The following is a 22,270-nucleotide window of genomic DNA, read 5'->3' on the forward strand; positions in this document are numbered from 1 at the left end:
TTTGCATATAGGAAAGCTCTTGGATAGTTTAGTGTCCGAAACTGTAGTTAGACTTCAGGTTTGGCTAAAATTGGATTTGCAGAAGTTGACAAAAATTTGTGGGTGCGCATATTCTCTTTGTTTTGGATCTGAATGTGATTGCTCAGATGTGTAACTCAGATGCTGCAGCCTGAAACTTTAGGGCTATTACTTTAATAAACAAACAAAAGCAACACCCGCCCGGCTTTCAACAGTCTTTGTCTAAACAGTCACTGTGTTAACAAAAATGAGTAACAAATAGCTATGTTTTAAAGAATAAATCAGGTATTGAAATTTCTCATTAAAACGGGTTGAATCGCTGTGTTATGTTTATTTGGTAACATCTGCATGATGGGATGTATTAGTCATGAAGGCACTGCCCTCTCCTCTTTTCACCAAAAAGTTGACCATGTGTTTTGGCTAGAAAAAGACTAACTGTCAACAGCGAAGTTTAGCAGCACACCTTTTTGCTAATTGGCTAGCAGATCGGGAAGAGGAGGTTGCATTCACAGTCCGAGCTGTGAACGCTTCATACTTGAGCGGACTTTGTGTCTTTCTGCTGGGAACAGGTGTGTTCCCCTGCCCCAGCACCCAGCGCAGCACGTGGGGTGGCAGCAGAGGAGCTTCTCTTTCGTCTTTCTCACGATACAATGGCAGCAAAACGCCACTTGGCACGAGCTGAACCAGACAGAGTAGTTTTCTGATAGCGTGGCCGCTTGCCTGCAAAGGAGTTTGCTGATCCCACCAGAAAATAATTTAGTGACAGTAGCAAAATTTTCAGCCAGGCATTAGGCGAGAGCTTCCGCCCTTTGCGTATGAGCCAGCCTGCTGACTTCCCGGAGGCTGTTATCCAAGGGAATATGGACATATGCCCCTTGACTTGGAGAGATTCCAGAAAGGCTCCAGGAATCAAGATAATCAGACGGGATGGCAGATGTGCTTCAGTGCAGCAGTAGTCACGCATCAGTGCAGTGGGTTGGAAGGAGATGGGATATCATCCCGCTAAACTCGATGATCTTAAAGGTCTTTTCCAACCTAAATGATTCCATGATTCTATTCATGGTTTGAATGAGAGAGAACCGTGGGCAGAAGGGCGTGTTTAGGAGTCGAAATAAATGGCTCAAGTCATCCATAAAGTGAATGTTGATTTTAGCACAAGAAACAGTGAGACTGCGGATAATGCTAGAGTCAGGTATATCTATATCTGATGTATCGTGACCTGGAATACGATGGCTAACTTTGGGCTGCGTGTTATATGTATATATATTTTTATATATATATGTATATATATGAAGTAGAAACAAATGAAAGGTTGATAGGAACAGTAAGTACATTATCAAGTGAGGGGAGAAATCTTATGAGATCTTGAGCATCCAGGCAACTCAGAATCAAGTTTATATGTATGAAACAGTGATAATAATGAGCACTATGAAAATGCACCAGTGAAATCCAGAAAACTTCAACTTGTGACGGTATTGTGTAATAACTGTTTGCTTTAAATATATGGCATGTGTTCTGTTCCAGTTAAACTGATTTTTAATGCACAGTTCTTTCCAAAGATCCAAACATCTGCAGTGCAGTGTTGTTAGGTATTTAACATAATTTGAAAAGGCATGTTATCAAACTTAAGTAATTTAAACAATAGGATTTCTTAGGCCTAGTTTGTCTCTACACCAATTACTTAACTGGTTTTATACTGGATATCAGTCTTCAACTCAGCCAAGCTTATGGGCAGATCAGTCGATTCATTTTTTCTTTTGTTGTTCACTGGTTTAAAAAATGATAGTTTAAAAATCAAGAGACAATAAAGTCTTAAGTTTTGAATTTAATTCAGGGTGTCCTTTCATACTTCTCTCAGCATTATAAATGAAAGCAGTAAGCTATAACCTAGCTCTGAGTGTTCTTGAGACATTGGCTGCACTCTCATACCAGTAGCTCTTCAGAAGTCGCTGCAAGATGGGCGACTAGGTAACTACTTCCAAAATGATAGATGCTACATATGAGTCTTCTTACTTCTTGAGGATTCTGCCCATAACCGGTATAATCATACTCTTTGATACGCTTTTTGTTAATAACTTTAAAAACAAAAGTTATATATATAAAAGTATAAACACCATGTAGGATTTCAGTAAGTTTCAACTAAGGGAATTTGGATGACACGTTGTTCTCAGGCTCTTTGTAATTTGTGATACTTCTTAAAAAAATTAGAGATGAAAAAATGTTGGTGATTTTCTTGTTTCTGTCTTTTCTTGTGATCCATCTATTTTCTGTCCTATTGTCTCTGGAGGTATAGACTCTGTGTTATTCATTTAGTGACTCCTGGTTTAGAATTTCTAGGCAGAAAAAGATCGACAATCAGAAGTACATGTGGTTCTCTTTACGTGTAGTTTCACAGAAAGCTTCTTCTCTAAGTAATTCTTACCAGTTTGCCACTTATGACACGTTTTGCGTGCAGAACAGGGTTGTGACTTCCACGTACAAACCCTTTTTGCCTTTGACTAGAGAGCTTTGGACTGTGCCTCTGACAAGTCTGTGGTAAGTTGAAAAGTATGTGAAGACAGTGAAATGGAGATTTCCAAGGAAATAGAGTTTCCTCACTAATTTTTTTGTTTCTAATTATAGCAACTAATAATATCGTTTATGTATAAACTTAGTAAGATTAAACACCAATAGGATTACAGTGGTCCTCGTGTTTCAAGGCTGAGTTCAGACCAGGAAGAAGCTTATCCCGTAAAACAGTGATGATCTCCAGTGAGATCTGCCAACCACCTTTTCTTGCAAAACTCCCTCTAAAAATAATTCTGCCTGTTCCTATAGTACATTAAGAGGAAAAGCATGTCAGTTAAATGTGTCTGAGTAGAGGGAGCTTGTGTTCTAAATAGAATATTTATCCTGATAGTTTTGGTTTTGTGGGGAAGAATGTGGCCTTGGAGGGATGAAAACTAAGGCTTTGATTGTACATTGAGAAAAGTCTCTGAAACTGTTGCCAGATCAGTTGATACATCTGTGTGTCCACCCCTGTTCTGTGAAATGGAGATAATGATAATATCCTTTTCCATGATCTGTGGTTTAAGCTCCTTAGCTGATTATGGAGTTCTTTTTGTAAATCCTGTAGCTATTTGTCTGCTAAAAAGAAGTCTCGCAAAGCATAATGAAGAAGTTTAGTTTAAAGTGAGAACTTACCAAATGTAATGGTGAAGTAAAACAATGCTTTAAAACAATATTAAAATATTTTAGAAGGTAATGGGTATCATGGGAATAGTTTGAATACCCATAGATATCCAATATAGATAACCTAATGGGTAAGTTTTTTGGAAAAACTGCACAGGCCAGATTTGGTTTACCTTTTCCTCTTGTTCAAATTAGGAAATAAGATTTATGCAAAAACTCCTTTTATATTGGTTTTAAAAATGACCCCAATGACCTTAACAACACAATTCCGTGATCTTTATTATCTGTTGTTTTAATTTAGATGTTAAACTCCTTGGTGAGAAAGGATGTGTTGTGTTTGTGCTGTGTACAATTAAAGGAATTATTTGCCACTAACACTTCTTTTAATTCTTCTTCCAGGACTTCAGTGATTCTGGACCACTGTTACTGAAATGATACTACAGGAGGCAGCGATTTCATTGTGTTTGTTGGATGAAACCCAAATATTTACTTTCAGTCAAGTGGGTGGAACCCCCTAACTGCAGTTTACATGTGTAGGTCACTGCGTTACTGCGTTAGTCATTGCCTCTATGCAGCCATGACAAGGCTAGAAGAGGCAAACAGAGAAGTGAACATGCATTCATCAGTCAGATACCTTGGCTATCTTGCCAGAATCAACCTACTGGTTGCCATTTGCATGGGCCTTTACGTCAGATGGGAAAAAACTGCGGATGCACTGATTTTGGTAATATTTATTCTGGGACTCTTTGTCCTTGGAATTGCCAGCATACTGTACTACTATTTTTCAATGGAAACAGCAAGTTTGAGTCTTTCCAATCTTTGGTTTGGTTTTTTGCTCGGCCTTCTCTGTTTTCTTAATAATTCTACCTTCAAAACAGATGTGAAAGAAGAAGCTACTAAATATTTGCTCCTTTCCGCTATCGTTTTAAGGATATTATGTGCTTTGGTTGAGAGGATTTGTGGTTGTATCCATCATCGACCGACTCTACTGACAACAGTTGAATTTTTGGAGCTAGTTGGATTTGCGATTGCCAGCACGACTATGCTGGTAGAAAAATCTATGAGTATTATTCTGTTGGTCATGGCTTTGGCCATGTTGATTATTGACTTACGTATGAAGTCTTTTTTGGCAATTCCAAATTTGGCAATTTTTGGAGCCATTACATCCTTACTCTTCTTTCCATCTTTGCAAATCCCCACAAACCCTTTTGCCTTGGCGTGTTTCTTCAGCTGCCTGATTTCAGATCCCCTTCTCGACGTTTACTTCAGTGGACTTTCAGTTACTGAACGATGGAAGCCCTACTTGTACCGTGGTAAAATTTGCAGAAGGCTCTCTGTCATCTCAGTTGGAGTCATTGAACTCATCTTCTTCATTCTTGCAGCCTTTAAACTACGTGATTTGGATCTCTGGTATTTTGTGATACCTGGTTTTTCTATTTTTGGAATTTTCTGGATGATCTGTCATGTGATTTTTTTTATAACTCTTTGGGGATTTCACACAAAACTAAATGACTGTCACAAGGTCTACTATACCCACCGTGCGGAAAACAACAGCCTTGACAGAGTTATGGCATCTAAAGGAATGCGTCACTTCTGTTTAATTTCGGAACAGCTAGTATTTTTCAGCCTTGTCGCGACTGCTGTTTTGGGTGCCGTTTCTTGGCAGGTAAATAATCATCTCCTTATCTTGATCCTCCTCTTGAGAATGCTCCTGAGAGTTGTTGGCTCCTTAAAATTTCTGTGACATGGTGTGCTGTGGCTCAGCAATTCAAAGTTGGAACCCTTGGTTTCACCAGCATGTTGTTCAAATTTAACGCTTTGAGCTGCCTTGACTGTGGCCTATTAAGGCAATTGGAACGTACCAGCTTCTTTATGTGGGCTGAATGGGAAGAATTAATGCTTCCAGGGCAAAAGAAGTGTCCGTAGTGTTTTGAGTTTACCTACTTAGGAAATTATTTTGCTTTCAAATTCATTGTGCCATAAAATTTGTTTTCAAAGTAAATCATGGTGTTGAACTCTAGTAATGCTCACTATATTGAGGGCTTTTCTTAAGCACTCTTAACTGAATCAAGGCAAATTCATGTTTTAAGAATGTGTTTTTCAGAAATTTTGCATTTAACCATTAATGTGTATTCAGAGATCAGCTGATAAACTGGTAAATTGTTGGCATGTGCTCTAAGTGTCTTATTTTCAAATCTAGTTGTGCACCACAGAATATGTCCTCTGAAAGACCAGTTCTTAAAATCACACAGCAGTTTTTGACTTTTCTTTCCATTTCTGAATTGGGGACGTTGGTTTTTTCTTTAGCAGGGAACACACACTTCTCTCAAAATGCTTGTTCAGTTCCCAAGTTAAAGTACATTGTGTGGTGTCACCGTTGCAGTAGGGTGGAAAGGGGGTTTGGTGTCTATTTTCTTTAAAAAAGCTGACAAAAAAAATGACAACAATAATTTTTGTACCCATGCATTTCTTAAATAAATTACATATATGTACAATAATAATAATATATAAATATTATATGTTATTTATGGCAGCAGTTTACAGAAATATCTCCATAATGTTTCCAAAACAATTTGCTGTCCATTCCTGCAGATTTTCTTAGATTAAATAACCTTGTGGATGACAGGTGTTAAAGAACTTGGTGGAAAAGGAAATTCACAGTTATTTTGTGAGATTTCGTATGTTGTTTTTTTGTTTGGTTTTGTGTTTTTTTTTGTTTGGAGTGGGGTTTTTTTGTTTGTTTTTTTTTTCCATGAAGAGCATTAGAGGTTGACAGACAAGCTTGGGAGGAAGGCTGGGTAGTTTTGCTCTTTCTTTGGAAAAGTGTCAGCATGCATAGCTATAGTGTCTGGACTTGCAGACAGGACAAAAGGAAGAAGTAGAACCAGAAAGAAGTAGAGAAGAAAAATCCCCAAAATGTATTTACAGAAAATGAAGGTGCTGATGTGCCAAAAGAAATGGGAAAATAGTTTGGGAGACAGACGCAATAGATGGAATATCAGCATGCTAATATTGCTAACTTCCACACTTTTCTTCTGAGAATTATGTGATTTTCTCAAAATGCAAATTTTTATTTTTTATATGCTAAGTGACTGTTCATCAGTAAAAGCAATTTTTTACCATCTATGTCAGGCAGTCGTACTAATTTCTCTATCCTCACCCTCCTCCTTTAACATCCTGAGACACGGTAGTTAATAATTACATAGTTTTAAAATTACTTGAATGGAGTCACCCCACCTAGTTACACCCAACAAAGCAATCGGAACAAATCGAATGCCTAAGTTGTCCTGATAGCCTTTGGAGAGAGGCAGTTTCTTCTGGTGGCACCCAGAGCCTGTCTGCGGGGAGTTAACCACTAGACTTGGGCAGCATCTTGAGGAGAAGGGCTCTCTCTCCCCGAGCACCTGCTTAAAGCACGCAGGCAATTCCTGCAGGAGGACTGCTTGCAGGACTGCTTCCTAACTGCAAGCTGTATGCCTAAGCAAGGAGGATTAGATTCATAACTGTCTCGTTATTTTTTTCTCTTCACATCGATTGATAATTCATTGTAATTTTTTTTTCTGTCTCTGTCCTCTGCCCCAAAATCACTGCAACTGTTACAGGCCTGATGATTTTCAGTCCTCTCTAATTCTGAAGAAGCGCTGTTGTGCCCTGCAATGACTTATGCAGGACTGTTCACAAGAAGCAGACTGGCAGTGTGTCTAAAATCTTAATGTTTGTCACTGGCTAATTTCAGTCTCTAGCATCCTGTGTGTAAACACGATAAGCTGTTGCTCTTCACCTCTGTCTGATAGGCTGTGTGAAGTACTGCCTGTTCAGTGGGAAACGGAGTAATTGTAGTGGCAAAAGTGAGAGGCATCAGACCAAATACTTTTACTTGTCAGGAAACCAGTTTTTTATTGTAATAATTTAGTTTTAGTAGATAATTACATTTACGTTTCTTTTACTGCATTTACATTTCTTTCGTCATGTATTTATAGTAATCCGTTAGACTGAGATTATGAATGCGGTTGTCTCCAACTAAAATAATTTCTACTTCAGAAGATGTTGTGGTGTTTGCCCTGCAGATCGGCGTGCCTGTTTCATCTGTTGTCAGAAAATTAAATACTTTATCATGAAAGATATGATATCTTTATCGTGTCAGAAAATACTGGCCGGAACGTAATTTAATAAATGGATGTATCATTTATGACAGTGATTGCAGGAAACTGTGGCCTTTTTTGTATTTTTCTGGATAATGTCAAGTTTCCAAATAGTTAGAAGTGAGAAAGCAATGATGCATGAGCACACAATTACCTTCTTGCGGGGCGTTTGTTTTTCTCTAGAGATTTAAGAAAAATAGTGTTTTTTCTTCTTTGTAGGGGGAATTCAGGCCTCAAGACTCTACTTTAGAATCTTTTGCTGGATTTTGAATCTGCTGTTTCAGGAGTTCTAACAAGCTTGACAGTAATGCAGAAAACAAACTGATCCAGTGAATGTGTACTTTCCTTACAGTCATTTATAGGTATCGTAAGATTTAGAGAGACAAATCAGACTGTTAGAGAACACTGTCTACCTTTCCTCTTTAAGAAGTAATAGTTATTGCCAGATACTTAGTGAGCTGAGATTTTAGGGTTTTGTTTGGGTTTATTTTGTTTTTAAGAAAACTTTGCGGCATAAAAAAGCTGGTGACATCAGTATATGATAGAAAGAGATCTTAGAGCTATGTTAGATGCCTTTCCATGAAAACGTCAGCTTCATGTTAGTGGTCAAAAAAGCAAATTAGATATTGGGAATTTTTAGGAAAGAACTGAAGGTATCCTTATGCTACTGTGTAGATCCATAGCTTCTGTATTTTGAATAACTGTGCATTCTTACTTGCCATCCTATAGATAAGAAAAAAAGTGAAGATTCAGAGAAGGCTGACAAAATTCATTACAGACATGAAACAGTTTACATGGAAGGAATGAATACATAAGGATGCTTTGGTCTAGAAAAGAGAAACCTAAGTGCAAATATGATGAACATATAAAATATTGCATGTCGTGTGGGAGAAAATAAACAGTAAGAGACAATGAGCAATCAGTTCCAGTGCAAAAGTTGAGGGGAATGAAGTTGGCAGAAGAGGGAATCAAGCAGGTTGGAGACAGACAGATGGGAATAGCTCCTCATACAGCACTGGGTTAGCACTCGGGCTGTGTATAGCGGCTTGCTGTGTGTGCTGAGCGGTTGCAGAGGCTCATGAGGAAACTGAACAAGTTCAAAGAAACAAATTCACTGAGGTTTATGTGCAATATGGAAATTGTGTCTGGCTCGGGAAGTCCTTGAGCCACCAGTGGTTGGAGTACTCGGGAAATATATGTGCTTGGTCTGTCCTTACAGTGTTTCCTAGGCATCTATTTGGCCTCTTTGGAGACAAGACATTCTTCTAGATGGACCTTTGGTGCAGCCTAATACAGCCACTCTTACGTTCTTACGGATTTTTTTAAACTTAAATTTTCAACATGTGTTTTCCTTATGTTCTTAGGAACACTAAGTATTCCTCAGTCACCAGTTCCTGGAAATGTGTTTGCTCTTTTAAAAATTGTTTAAAAGACTTTTCATATGTGTAAGATTAACAGTTTTCAGTCTTTGCAGCTTCAGTTTGGGATTTATGTAGTCATTTTAGTAAGTATTAATTATATTTGAAATCTGTTAAAGTGTCACCTGGAAGATGAAGTATTTTTTATTTGTACCTTTCCTGACTCTGAAGATGTACTGAAAGCTTGTTTAATGATACTGCATTTGATAAGAGAGGTGGCTTGAAATCACTTCATGGTCTGCCATTTGACCTCCTATATAATGAATAGAATTGGCTAAAAACCTGAGCCTCAGAAAGGTACTTACTAACAGTCAAGTATAAATAATTAGTCTTAGCATATAAAAAGTCTAGTTTAGCTATGTATGTTAGGTTACAGCAAGAAACGGGGCGGTGGAAGGGAGGGGTTCTGTTTCATGGAAAACTTTGTTACAGGCACATTACATATGCCCTTTTAACATTTTTAATAACTGTAATATCTGTGCATCGGATAAATCTCAAGTGTATGAAAGGTCAACACCTGAAGAGACAGTTGTCTGCTAATTGGTGGCTAGAAGTATTCTATTTGGTTAAAATTGCTGGGAAAATATCAAATCAGGACTGAAAGCATCACTGTTCCTGGTGCTTTGATATGTGCTTGGGAAGATCTGTGTCTCTTGAAAACAGAATCTCTCTCCAGCAGATCAAGCTTTAAACGCGAAGAGTGGAATCGTCAGGTCTATCTGAAGCTGGAGGATGAGCTCAGGAAGCACGAGAAGTGTAAAAGTAATTTGTTCAAGCTAGTTTTATTAAAAAACGGAGTAACAGCTTTTCAGTGGGGCATGTTTCAGCTGGGACATGGGCTGCTTCTGAGAATAATCTCTGCTTTAGATAGAGAGGGAAGACGCCTTGACTTGTCAGTAGAAATACATTTGACGTTTTCCTTGCAAAATCTGCAAGAAGCGTTCTGCACCTGCCTTCACAGTTGTGCAAGTGATTTTGGTCAGATCAATAGACTCTTTAACTTCAGCTTACTCATTTAAGCAATTACTCACATGCCTGTCCATAATTGGGCTCTTGGATAAGACACGATCCAGCAGAAGTTACGTAAATGACTCAGGCATTACTTCTTTCAGAAGCCAATAAAATGATGAAAAATTTGCAAATGAAGGTCTTGGAATTTGCAGGCAAAGATCTTGGAAAGGATTGGGAGACTCTTTGTCTCAGAAATTTAAAATCAGATTTTGTTAAGTGCTCTATGCCAAGGAAACAGTACAGTCTTTCTGAATTACTGGCCAAAGAGAATTATTATCCCTGGAAGACCTGAATTTAATATTACCAAGAGAAAAATGAACTATGTCGGAGACAGGTAAAGTAATGTAATGAAGTACTTTCAGTACATTATTCTTGGGTTTAGTTAATTTTATAGGTTAGTAAAATAATATCCGTCGTGATATGCAGGAGTACTTGTACTTAGACGAACAGTACTTTTGAACTCAAATTATTCGTGGAAGAAAATTTATTGTATGTGCGAGCATTTTCTTGTTTTGGGGCGAGTTAGTGATTTGTAGTCTTTATTGTGGTGTGGTTGCTTGGTGTTTCTTTTCAATTTGCAATGCCTTAATAAAATTGAAGATGATATTTTTTTCTTAACTTCTCTAAAAACAAGATTATTTTCTGAAGAGTAAGAAGTTTTCTAAGTAACCTCTATATTTACTTGCACATACTTTTGTTAACATCACAGATTAAGTAACTTCTTTGAATGCAAATCATATCCAGTCCTTCTCCTTCATCTTCCCTTGCTTTTCTTCCTGACTTGTGTTTTTAATCCAGTCCTCCTCAGGCTTTGCTTGTTTAGTTTAATTTTTTTTTTCTTTTTTTCCTCCAGAGGCCCTGCTGCATCCTCTGGCCTCTCTCCATATTTTCTCAAATAGCCATGCCACTCCTGCTTTTTTTTCCCCCCCTCTCTGTCTGTCTGGTCATCTTTAGTTCCCCCCTTTCTTTTCCTCGCTGGCAGTTTTTCCCCTCCTTGCCAGTTTGACTTGCATATCTGTGCCTTGCCGTTCCTTCACAGATTTGTCTGTTCAGTTGCTTTTACAATATTAGTATTCCCTCTTTCCCCACTGTTCCATCATCTCTTAAGCTGGATCCTAAATCCTCCTTGCTCACTGCTCCTCTCTTCTGTCAAACTCGCTTGTCATCCTGTTTGTTTTTGCTTCCCACCTTGCTCTCTGCGGGAGGTGCTCAGCCCTCCTTGCTGCTGGCACCGTCGCTTCCAGAGGCCCTGGGTTGTGCAGGGGATCTCTGGGGACAAGAGAAAGGAAGCATTAATTGTTCATCCAATGTACGTGTTAAGCTTTGCTGTCAAAGCCTTATTAATTTCAGAATTCAAACTTTTAGATTAAACACATTCAGAAATCCATTTAGTATGCCTCCACTCTGAGAACGCTTCTGGTTTTGCTGGGACAAATGCATGTCTACTATGCTTTAGTCTACTAAAGCACAGGCTTTCCCGTAATGAGAACAGGAGTCAGGGATGGGAAACATAACACATTAAATCTGTCTGCCAGTGAACACGATGGTTATTTTCTGCAAACTGTTTTCTAGATTTTCCCAGTGCTGTTTTAATAGTCAGAAATAATGGATTAACTATTGTTCTCCAGAGACTATTCTTTCATTCAGTAATTTGTTGTAAGCCTGTTTCCTCTGGTAGCTGATCTACATTGTAATTTAACAAATTTTGTCTTTAAGCTTCTTTTTACCTGTAATACACATATCTTGTTTTCATTTGGAATAAGCTATCCATCAAATATTTGCAGGTTAGTTATGTTATCGTTTTTCTCCTGAGCCTTCTCCTTCATGGAGCGTATACTTCTTTGTTTTTGCAGAATCACTGCAGAGATGCTGAGCAGAACTGTTTATTTTATATTTCTTTATGCAGGTGTGTGTGTATATAAAAAATAGACAAATATTATTCAGTTTGGATAATGGAAAGCGAGGCAGAATTTTTGCTTATAAATACACAAAGACATCTTTGTAAGCCTCCTCAGTTGTTGGTCTGCTACATCCAGTCCTGGGCAGCCTGCTCTAGGTGGCCCTGCTTGAGCCGGGGGGCTGGACCAGGTGACCTCCAGAGGCCCCTTCCAGCCTTCGCCATTTGGTGATTCTGTGATCATCTTAGTTGACATCTGTTTAGGAATTTATTCCGATTTTAATCAGAAGGACTTTTCTATAGGTCTTTGTAACTGGCTTCCAATTTAAACTAATGTTTCTTTTTTTTTTTTCTTCCTCCTCCTTGTTTTCATCCCTCACACAGAGTTGTTTCGCTTCTAGCAATGGTTTACTCCTTTGAGGCTGGAGTTACCCTATCCATGAATATAAAATTATGTATCTAAGCTGTAAAATACCTCTAAATTCTTCTGGTGTTTTAACAAAGTTACATTTGACAATAAAGTGTTGCTTGAAAAGCCAAAAAAAGTGGAAAGAGAATACTACTAGCAAATCTCACCCAGCTTTTATTGTCTATCATTTCAGTAACCAGAGGCACAAGTGTATTTTTTTACCTTTTCTGCATTATTTGAAATGAGAACACACTGTATATTTCCTAAATATTAATCTGTCAGAAGAGAGAAAATGGCGAAAAAACTCCAAAGACTAAGAGATAAAATGGCTTCTTGTGTTTCCAGTGGAATTGCCGAGGTGGTCCCTGTCTTCTTTTTGCTTTTTGAGCAGCCTGTCTGGAATCAGTGGGCACATAAGAGTACAGGCATGTAATGCAGGCTGGGATTGCCAGTGCAGTCAAAAGCAGAATGAAAATGGGTGGAACAAATGAAAGAACAAAATCCCTTTCTGGCTCTGCCTGTGCATCCATGGCCATCTGCTCCATTAAAGACCAGTCATCAAATTTTTGGGTTTAGTAAAGCACTGACAGTCTCCACCTGGCATCTTAGCTGTTATCTTCAAAGAGAGACCTATCTTCAGATTTACAGTAATTACTAACTTAATTAGATATTTTTTTTTCCTATTTCAAGTTCTTACAGTTTAGATATTTTAAAACGCACTAGTCATTTTTTTGCAGCGCTGAATTAAAATACTATCTTACTAAAGAGCTGGTCTAAACATCACTAATCATTCTTATATTTGTTAGTGATATATTTCTTCTAAACCAAAACTGCTGAAAAAGCGCTGGCAGCAGGTGCCAGCATCTTTACACTAGATAGATGTCTGTGCATGTGAAATATCTGTACTAGCAATACTTTCCTGCTTCGTAGTGTAAGATGGCCACTAAATGAAGTTGAACCTTCAGATGGAGCTGAGTTGAATCATTAACACTACAGAGCATATTTCCCATTCCTCTTTAATACTTGGTACCAACTAAAAGCAGGATACAGAGCAAGATGGATCACTGAGATGATCCTTACAGTTTCTATGTTGGATCCTTATCTCACAAGTACTTGTGAATTTTCTTGCCAGTATTTTCATATTAGTAGGCGTACTTTCAACAATTACATGTAAATTATTTTTTTTAGAAGTCAGACTCAATCAGAAGTTTGGTGAAAACTATAAATCTTTGTGATGGTCTCAAGTCATGTTATTGCAGAACACTGTAGGCTTAATAACTTACATGTGTTTTAGGGGATTAAGGAGATGCAGGGAGTGTTTAGAACAACATAGCATGTTGTAAGAAAACGTGTACAATAGAATTATATGAAGTAATAATATAGTAGTATTCTTTAGGACATTATGGTAGCTGTAGTTTTTATGGGCAAGTGTGTTTTTTGTTTTGTAATATATTCACTGTGATCAAAACACAAATGCAATGTAAGTTTTCTGTAACAAGATCCAAGAAAAGTCACATTTATATGTGACAGAAAAGCTGAATTTGTCATAAAAATGCATTATGATGCTTCCTGGTCCATGCGTTCAGTCTTTCTAAGGTTTAGAAAATCCTCTAACTAACCCGTCATGAATAGGAAGCTTTTCCAGATGATCCCTTCAGTTTCTGCAGCATCCAAGTCTTCCTCTTTTTTTAACTTAAAGCAAATTATCCTTCTGGTATCTACAGTCGCAAAAGCAATCTCCAAATCTTGAAACTAATTTAGCTAGAGACCTCCACTATTTCATCAAAGTCTTATATTTTACAAGGTTTCTATAGAACAGAAACTAACCAAATCTTTGTAAGTTTTTATTGCTGCTGCTCCGAGTCCTTTTCATTTTCAGAGTGGATTTGGAAAACTGAGCAACAAAAATGAGCACTTTCTGCTGATACATTTGAAACAAAAATTTTATTGTCCTAATTACAGGATTTTTTTCTCCTTACTGACAACAAAACAAGTTGAGGTTGCACCATAATTGTTACACTGTTTTAAGCTTTTCTGTCTTCTGGTGATTTCAGGTGATTGTATGGATTTGGGGGAAATTCTGAAAATCCTTATTCTCTGACACAAAACGCGAGAATCACTATGTAAATGCTTCTCTGCACTTGTCCTCAGTACATTCCATCTGCTCACTTACTCATGGATCCTGACCCTCTAAGCGTAGGCAAGACTGGGGCAGGGAAAGGCATAGATCTGGAATGATGCGAGATACCTCCTGAGATGGCTGAGAAAATGGTGTACGTAAAAGTGATTGTGAATCTCCTGTACTGCATGTGTGCTTCATAGGCAGGCATTGCTCCTCATAGCTTCAAATTATTGGCACAAAACATCAAATTACGTTATACCACATGAAACTGGATTGCAGTATTAACACTAGCATCATCACGTGTTGGTGGACTTGTTATATCTGAACCAGTTTTGTAGCTCGAATGTTAGCAAGTCAATGAGCATATTAAGTGCACTTTTGTGATAAAGTGTGCAGGGCTGGGGGTAAAGGGAAGCTCTTCATGGTTGTTCTGTGACGTGATTTGATGTCTGCTTGATGTCCTGTCCTCATGTACTTGAGAGCTAGCAGCTAAATAAATAAACTTTTCATTTGTCGTGAATTCTGTAAAGGATAGTAGGAGCTGGATATAGTTTTATAGTGGTTTCAGATGTTGGAATTTCAGAATAATGCTATCAGTTAACAGTTATTTGAGAACAGTGCTATCGGTTAATAATGCTATCAGTTCGTTATCAGTTAATATCAGATTCTGATGTTTATTTATGGTTAAAAGTATTGCTGTCACCATTTCAAGGATACATAGGTGAAATTATCCTCTCAGAAGTATAATGGCAAACAGTATTCTTCCTCCAGGCAGGAAGCACATTGGATGGGTAAAGCTGTTCTTTCAGACAAAGTCATGTAATATTTACATGTTTGAAAACTGAATATAGTTGAGTTAGTGCCATGTGCCAACAAGAACTGAGTTGGTTTAGTTGACTTTTTTTTCAGTATAGTTTACATTCCAAATTATTAATACCTTTGTCTATGTGTTAAGCTGAACTTCCACTCCACATCAAATCACTGAGTGTTAAACAATGAGGTAATACCCAGATTTTAAAAAAACGTTAATTTTGTAGGTTTATGCAAAGAGGGCTAATAAAACATAGATGTGGTTAGAGGCCACAGGACTTCTCAAGACAGAAATCTGTAGCTGTGAATTTATTTCCTTTGCTACATAACAAACATTAATATTTGATAACTACACCATAGATATTAAATTTTTGGTTGATTATATATTCTAATACTGTTCCTACCTTTTCTAAAGCGTTTAATGCCTCATTAAACCCAGTCACATTATATTAAAATAATGAAAATGATTCTGTATCTGTTCTGCCTCTTGCTGACAGCTGGCATTTCAGAAGTCCATTTTTATTTCATTAGTACTAGTGATTGAGGCTTAACTTTTGAAACTTCTTTTTTTAACAGAAATCATCTATGTATCAGTGAGTGTAATCTTTTTCAAAACTGCTTTTTACCTATAAACCAGGAAAGCTCAATGCACAAAGCGCAAAGCTGTGTGAATGCTACAAAGACCTGTAATGGATGTCCCTTCTCATCTGATATTTACATAGCTGATAAATAATTGTCTTTTTAATTGTGATAATGTTTATAACTGTTTGCACAAGTCAACTTTTGTGTGATACACAGTATTCCACAAAGAATGTTTTTAAAAGTCTTGGCATTAAAAAGCAGGAATATTTAAATCTATATTTTTAACGATGCAGTGTAGTTCGCTATCATCTGATGCTAGGTACATGATATTCGGTGTTGTACTTTACTGATGAAGGCCTGATCCTGCAGATATTTAGAGATATACTTGTTTTATGCACATAAGTAATTTTGTGGTATTTGATTTTCCTGCTTAAATGGGTAAATCTAAGCTAAGATCAGGGCTTTTAAACCTAAGTCCTGTGCTGTTAGTGTTTTCAAATGCATTCCTTTCAGAAGAGTGATCCTTGCTTACCAGCCACCTTCTCCCAAATTTGTCTTTAGAGTACTTCACCATGTAATATGTGGAAAAATAAGTATACATTACGTATAATAAGTTGCATGTTTCAGGACCTAATTATGTTTGATCAAACACAGGGAATTATTCATAAAACCATGACCAAGAGATAGAAAGTTTTTTTCATGCCATCCCTAAATCTTTTCTTTTTAGCCAACCAATGGGATCTTCATGAGTGCATTTCTCATCGTTTTACCTCTGGAGTCCATGGCTCATGGGCTTTTCCATGAGCTGGGAAACTGCTTGGGAGGAACGTGTGTTGGGTATGCTGTTGTGATTCCCACCAACTTTTGCAGGTACAGTTACCATATATTTCAGCTTCACTGTAGTGAATGTGTACTGTTAGCTCCTAGAGGCAATTGAGTGCTGTTGCTTGTATTTTTCAGTAATTAAATACAAATTTAGACAATAGGCAGACACTTTATTTTTCCTTTTCTTCACCTTACGAAAAGAATGAGTAACTCCAGCTCCACCTTTTTATATGTATTTAGTTTGCTTTTACAAAGCCAATGAATGCTTTACGCACCAATCATGCATAGGCAGATTCTACAGTCCATATGTCATGCAAAGGAGGATTGGGGCATTTGATTGAGTGCAGATATTTTATATGAGGAGATTTAATAAACCAAACAGATCAGTTCAAAACAATTTTGAATTCTATTAAATAAGATGATGTCTACATTTAAAAGACCTTGAAATTATATTGGCGAGTGAACTGCATGTCAGTTATTGGTATTGTGAATTTACAGCTGGTTTTTGTTCCAATGGCAATGTTACCATATGAGAAATGCTTAGGAGTGGAGGGATTGTACTGTTATTATTTTCCCATTTGTGTGTTTTTCTTATAAGCTTTGAACTTGCAAATGCTACTTCAGCTGTGTAATTAAAATTGTGTGTACACTTTTTTTTAAAACAATAATCAAGATCTGTATAAGTTATCTATTTGAGTTGCAAGAGAAACAGAGCAGTAAGTTAAATGAGAGGCTTACAAATAGAACTGCCCGATTTACGAAAACTGCCCAGCTTGCAGTATGTGTAATGAATTTAGTGGACAGGGAAAACAACAGGTAAAGAAACAGAAGGTGGTGTGTTGATCTTAGATCACTGTATCTTAAATAGTGTAAAATACTGTAAAAACAAATTTTCTGAGCTTCTGATCTGCAGTCTTCAGCTGTGCACTCTTTTAAAAAAATCCATGTAGTCAATTATTATTAGGGATTAAAAAAACCCTCTAAATTTACATTACAATAGAAACAAAATATTTTAGTTTCCATGGCAACAATTTAATGATTTCATTGTATTATATTATTCTGGCTCTGGCAGCTTCCACTAATTTTGGAGTGAATGAGATACTCTTGAGCAAGTGTTTAGGACCTGACAGAACTAAACTTCCTTGTTAACAAAGCTTGACTGTTTCAGTAATGGGCCCAGTCTGCGTTTGCTGAGACAGACAGTAATGATGATGTATTCAGTATAACTGTAGTAGGGGAGCGTTATCCTCCATGAAGACACTAGACAGGTGAGGAGGAAGTGCAAAACTTAATTAGCTAGTCTAGTAAAGAAACTAGGTAGCTTTACACACTGACTTGCAAACAAGATACGTGAAGAATACATAATGTGCATGCATAGATACAAAAACCAGAAGTCCTGTTTTGTAGTAGTAGAGTAAGACCATCTCCGTATTTTCACTCACAGAACTTCTCAATGTTTGTAACTGAGCGTAAATCAGGCCATTTTGGTACAGCTGTCAATCATGCTCCTTACCATTACCGTTATTACATTGGCTGAAGAGTGATGGATGCATTTCTTTTTCTGAAAATAAATCCTGAAGAGTGCTCCCAATAACTGGGTGTCTCGTAAGACCAAATCGCGTATTGCCATGATTAATTAATAGCTATGTAGACTTTTTTTAAAAAAAAAAGTGTGTATGCATTTTGTATATATATAATACATTTTTTATGCATTCTATATTTTTATATAGAATATATCTATATAAATAAAATGCATTTTGGAACCCAGGCACTCTCTTGTTGTATTCATATATATATATATACACATACACACACACACACACGTATCTATGTATGTACATGGTTTGTTCCAGGTCTAGTTTGTAATTTTCTTAGTGTTGCAATAAAGTAGGATGTTGGGTCAATAGAGGACAGAGAGGGGGACTACCTCGAGCCCTTTTCAATTTGACCAGCCTGCCCATTTCCCAGGAAAGACAAGACCCTTGGATCCAACCCGCCTACCAGACTCCGTTTAAGGAGAGGGAAGTTTCCTCGAACCCTTTACAGTTTGACCAGGCTATCAGGCTTACGCTGACAGCATCACTGGGACATCGGCTTGTCCCAGATGTTCCAGTGGAGGTCTTCCCCCAGCACCCCCTTCTCTTAAGCCATTTTTATACTGTTTTTTTACTTTCAGGGGAGCTTGAGTGACTCTAGTCATATACACCTTTGTTAGAATTGGTGTAAATTTTCCTCACTTTGGTTTAAAGGTACAGACTAGAAGAATTTCAGAGGGCATGCCCAGTGAGGGGTGGTCACAGCCTGCAGGTGGGTAGCTTTTGCGATGAAGGTGTGTTTTGGTATTATAATGACATTATAATGAGCAAAGTTCAGCTTCAGGACACAATTTCACCACGATTGCTGAGACAGCAGTTGCAATCCATCTTCCTTGCTAGCAGCTATGTGGTTATGTTTACCAGTCATTCTTTATCCCTGATAACAGGGACGAGCCGTGGTACCTTTGTACCACTCTACTCCCCATTTCAAGGATATTGTACATTCCACTCAGCCAGAGCAGGCCTTGTCCATGCCAACTGCATTCCGCTCCTGGGAGGAGCAACTGTGTCTTGCCTCAAAGCTGCTCTAATATTACAGCTTATGTCAAGATGTAAGCTGAACTTTGGGGGACAGAGTTCTTCCATTCCTCCCATTTTCTGTTCTTTTTCCACACTTAGAACTTTCATTTTCTAAGCTGTGAATACCATTATCTGAAACGTATTTCTTAGGCTGAAAGATTACAGCACACACGAGTAAGAATTACTGTATTTGTGTGAGTACCATATTGAATAAAGGCCAGTTTAGAACAGAGAGAAATCAATTCAAAATACCTGAGCAAAACGTGTACTTGGATTTCTCTGTAGTCTATTATTGGAAACTAGTTTGCACGAAGTTTTGTGGAGTTAGCACTTATTCTCCCTGCGCTTCTTTCCAGTTGTGTGTGAAAAAGTGCCTGTCTGAAGGCAGCACTCTCTCATGGGACTTAATGAAATTCTTGAAGCCCAGCATGTTCACATGACAGCTTCTCTCTCTCTCTCTCTCAGCTGCAGGAATAGCACTGGGTTGAGTAAGGACTACTTTTTGAAGTGAAGCATTGCAGACGTGAGGAGGAGATAGTGGTCCCTCACTCAAATACATTATTTTGAACTGTTTATAAACCGTATATTTCAAGTCAGTTTGAATTTAGAACAATGCTACTTCATAGCAGAAAAAAATATGCACAGGGTAAATATGTCAACAACTGCTGAAAGTCCACTAAGCATGAAATGATCCTAAGTTATAACCATAGCTGTTTTTCTTCTCTTTAGTCCTGATGGCCAACCAACTCTCCTTCCACCTGAGCACGTGCAAGAGTTAAATCTGAGGTCTACAGGCATGCTCAATGCCATCCAAAGATTTTTTGCATATCACATGATTGAGACATACGGTTGTGACTACTCTACGAGCGGACTGACCTTTGATACCCTTCACTCCAAGATCAAGTCTTTTCTTGAACTTCGGACAGCAGATGGACCCAGACATGATACGTACATTTTATATTACAGTGGTCACTCACATGGTACTGGCGAATGGGCACTAGCAGGTAACTGTTTTGGGGATTTTTTTATTAATAGCTTTGGTATTGATAGACTTTCCAAATCAATTAATTTTCTTTAAAAAAATCATACTATACTGCAAAACTTTGAAGTTTTGGTCACATTTATTATCTGATAGTCCAGAATGGCAAAGAGCCACCAGTCTTTCGAGAACAGGTTCATACAAGCTCCTAGTAGAGAAGGAGGAAAAGAAAAGGGAATATACAGAACATGACTGTTAAGAGGTTCAGGGGCTACAAGGAATCGTCAAAATAGGCTAGGTTGCAGGCTGACTACCTCTGCTGGTAGAGAGAAATGCAGAAGCCCCTTTTGTATGCAGTTAACTTGATCTAAAGAAGCAGCTCTTTCCTTAGCTCGCTTTGTATGACAGTCAGGTATGTTACTGTATGAACTTCTGTGTTGTTTTTATTATGTAGTCACTTTGATAAAGATCCTTTTGCAGCTAACTGTTCTTCTAGTTTTTCTCAAAATTGTCTAAATTTTAAGTGTTCAAGGCCAGGTTAGATGAGGCTTTGGGCAACCTGGTGTAGTGGAGGATTTCTCTGCCCATGGCACGGGGGTTGGAACTAGATGATCTTTAAGGTCCCTTCCAACCCTAACCATTCTGTGATTCTAAATATTGACCCCAAGTGTACGCTTGCAAGTTTAACCATGATTTCTTATTCGCCTTACAATTCAACAAGGTAACTTTAAAGATCACTTTTTTCCCCAGAAAAGTAAAGTGGAAATGACCCCCTTCTGCTCTAAAGACAGATTTCCCTTGTATTTTGAGGAATATTTGTTCTCTGTAATGAACAAGCATAAATGTCTTCTCATTCCCTGGACGTGGCAGAGCCAGCACACCTACTTCGGGGTGAATTATAGTGTTCTGTGTCACTGTGTCAGCTAGGCTGTCATGAAGGACTGCATGCATGTTCTCGAGGTGTGCTCTGTCTTTTGTAAAAGAATTAATAAGAGAAGTAGGAAGCAGATATACAATCCACACTAGGAAAGCTGGTCTTCAAACGTACAGCAGACATTGTATCACAGACACAGCTACGGTCTGGTTACATCCTGGAGTTTGGGAGTCACTGTGGGCACAGTGTAGCCTCAAGACTTGAGCTGGATATAAACCAGTCATGTGGTTGGTATAGCCTTCACTATTTCCCCCTTTCCTGTTCTGTTTTTGATCTCTTTGTAATGGACAGTTCTATCTGAACTGAATAAAAATTTTTAGTAAACCTGCTGAAGTTTTCCAATCATTGGTAGGTTTAGCCTTGCTCTCCTGCTGTATGGAACTGGGCTTCTGAGGTTGCTGTGTGCAAAAAGTGTATCTTGTAGTAAATATGTTGAAAATGTACAACTTTTTTTCTTCCTGGGATGGAATTCACTGTCACGGATAGTGCTCTGCCTGCGAGCTCCTCACTGTCAGCAGCCCCTGTCCAGGGGCATCTGCTCTTGGACAGCCTAGACAGATTTGAGCTTTGTTGTGTGGTCATGCTGAGGTCTTCAGGCCAGTTTTCATCTTAAGGCCGTATACCCGTTTTGGTGCGACTTTACACCTTAACCATTAGACCTGCTGAAGAGCAGCGTGTATTTTTTCTCAAAGGCTTCTTCTGTATCAGTGATTTTAAAAAGCCACAGCCATACTCAGAGCTTAGCGTGAGTGATGTAGCACAGCGCACGCCAGAGTGACTGATTGACTTCGCTGAGAATAGGGTGGTCTTATCCATAAGAGCAGCTGCCACCCCGTACAGTTGCCAAGTGTGTCCACACAATTGGGTGGAGCAGGCTGGCAGTGGAAGTCTGCCTCCCACCTGTGTGCTGGCTGGCAGCATACACACGACTAGCTTACTAGCGTATGTAGAGTTAAATGCAAAAATCAGACAGCTTCCAGCCCAGTGTGGGCTTACATCTGACCTGGAGTGTGGCAGGGGAGCTCAGGTCGCCATATACCTGTTCAGGTATCTGTAGCCTAAATGAAACTCCGTCTTCACCCTCAGGATAAAGGCTAAGGTAACTGTTAGAATAAAAAGAAAGTTTCAGTGCTAAAAGATGCTGTGTGTAAATGCAGTGGTGTTCAATTTTCTCACAAAGTTGCTTTTCAGTTCTCTACCCATCACAACTTAATCTTCCACTTGGAGATATGTATAGTCACATAAAGGAGAGGAAGAGGCACCTGTGACATGTCTTGCATTGGTTTTTGTGATTAATTTTAGATAAATTGTGGAGTGGAACCTGATAGTCCTTCCAG

General features: G+C 38.2%; 1 protein-coding gene across 3 annotated transcripts in view; it reads left to right on the forward strand.

Moving 5' to 3' along the window:
- TMEM168 (transmembrane protein 168) overlaps positions 1 to 22,270 on the forward strand; it is a 28,768-nt gene that overhangs the window by 715 nt on the left and 5,783 nt on the right. For 2 of the 3 annotated variants that reach the window (XR_015222124.1, XM_086610639.1), the window contains exons 2-4: positions 3,589 to 4,855; positions 16,308 to 16,450; positions 19,750 to 20,024. Coding sequence is in view for 2 of the 3 variants with exons in the window: in XM_086610639.1 (XP_086466765.1) it covers positions 3,719 to 4,855; positions 16,308 to 16,450; positions 19,750 to 20,024 (1,555 nt within the window). In the remaining variant the exon portion in view is untranslated. Of the gene's footprint in view, positions 1 to 3,588; positions 4,856 to 9,477; positions 9,512 to 16,307; positions 16,451 to 19,749; positions 20,025 to 22,270 lie in introns of those variants that run through there. The other variant, XM_086610640.1, reaches the window with a different exon arrangement.

This window comes from Tauraco erythrolophus, chromosome 4 (assembly GCF_009769465.1).
Source record: "Tauraco erythrolophus isolate bTauEry1 chromosome 4, bTauEry1.pri, whole genome shotgun sequence".
Classification (NCBI taxonomy): Eukaryota; Metazoa; Chordata; class Aves; order Musophagiformes; family Musophagidae; genus Tauraco; species Tauraco erythrolophus.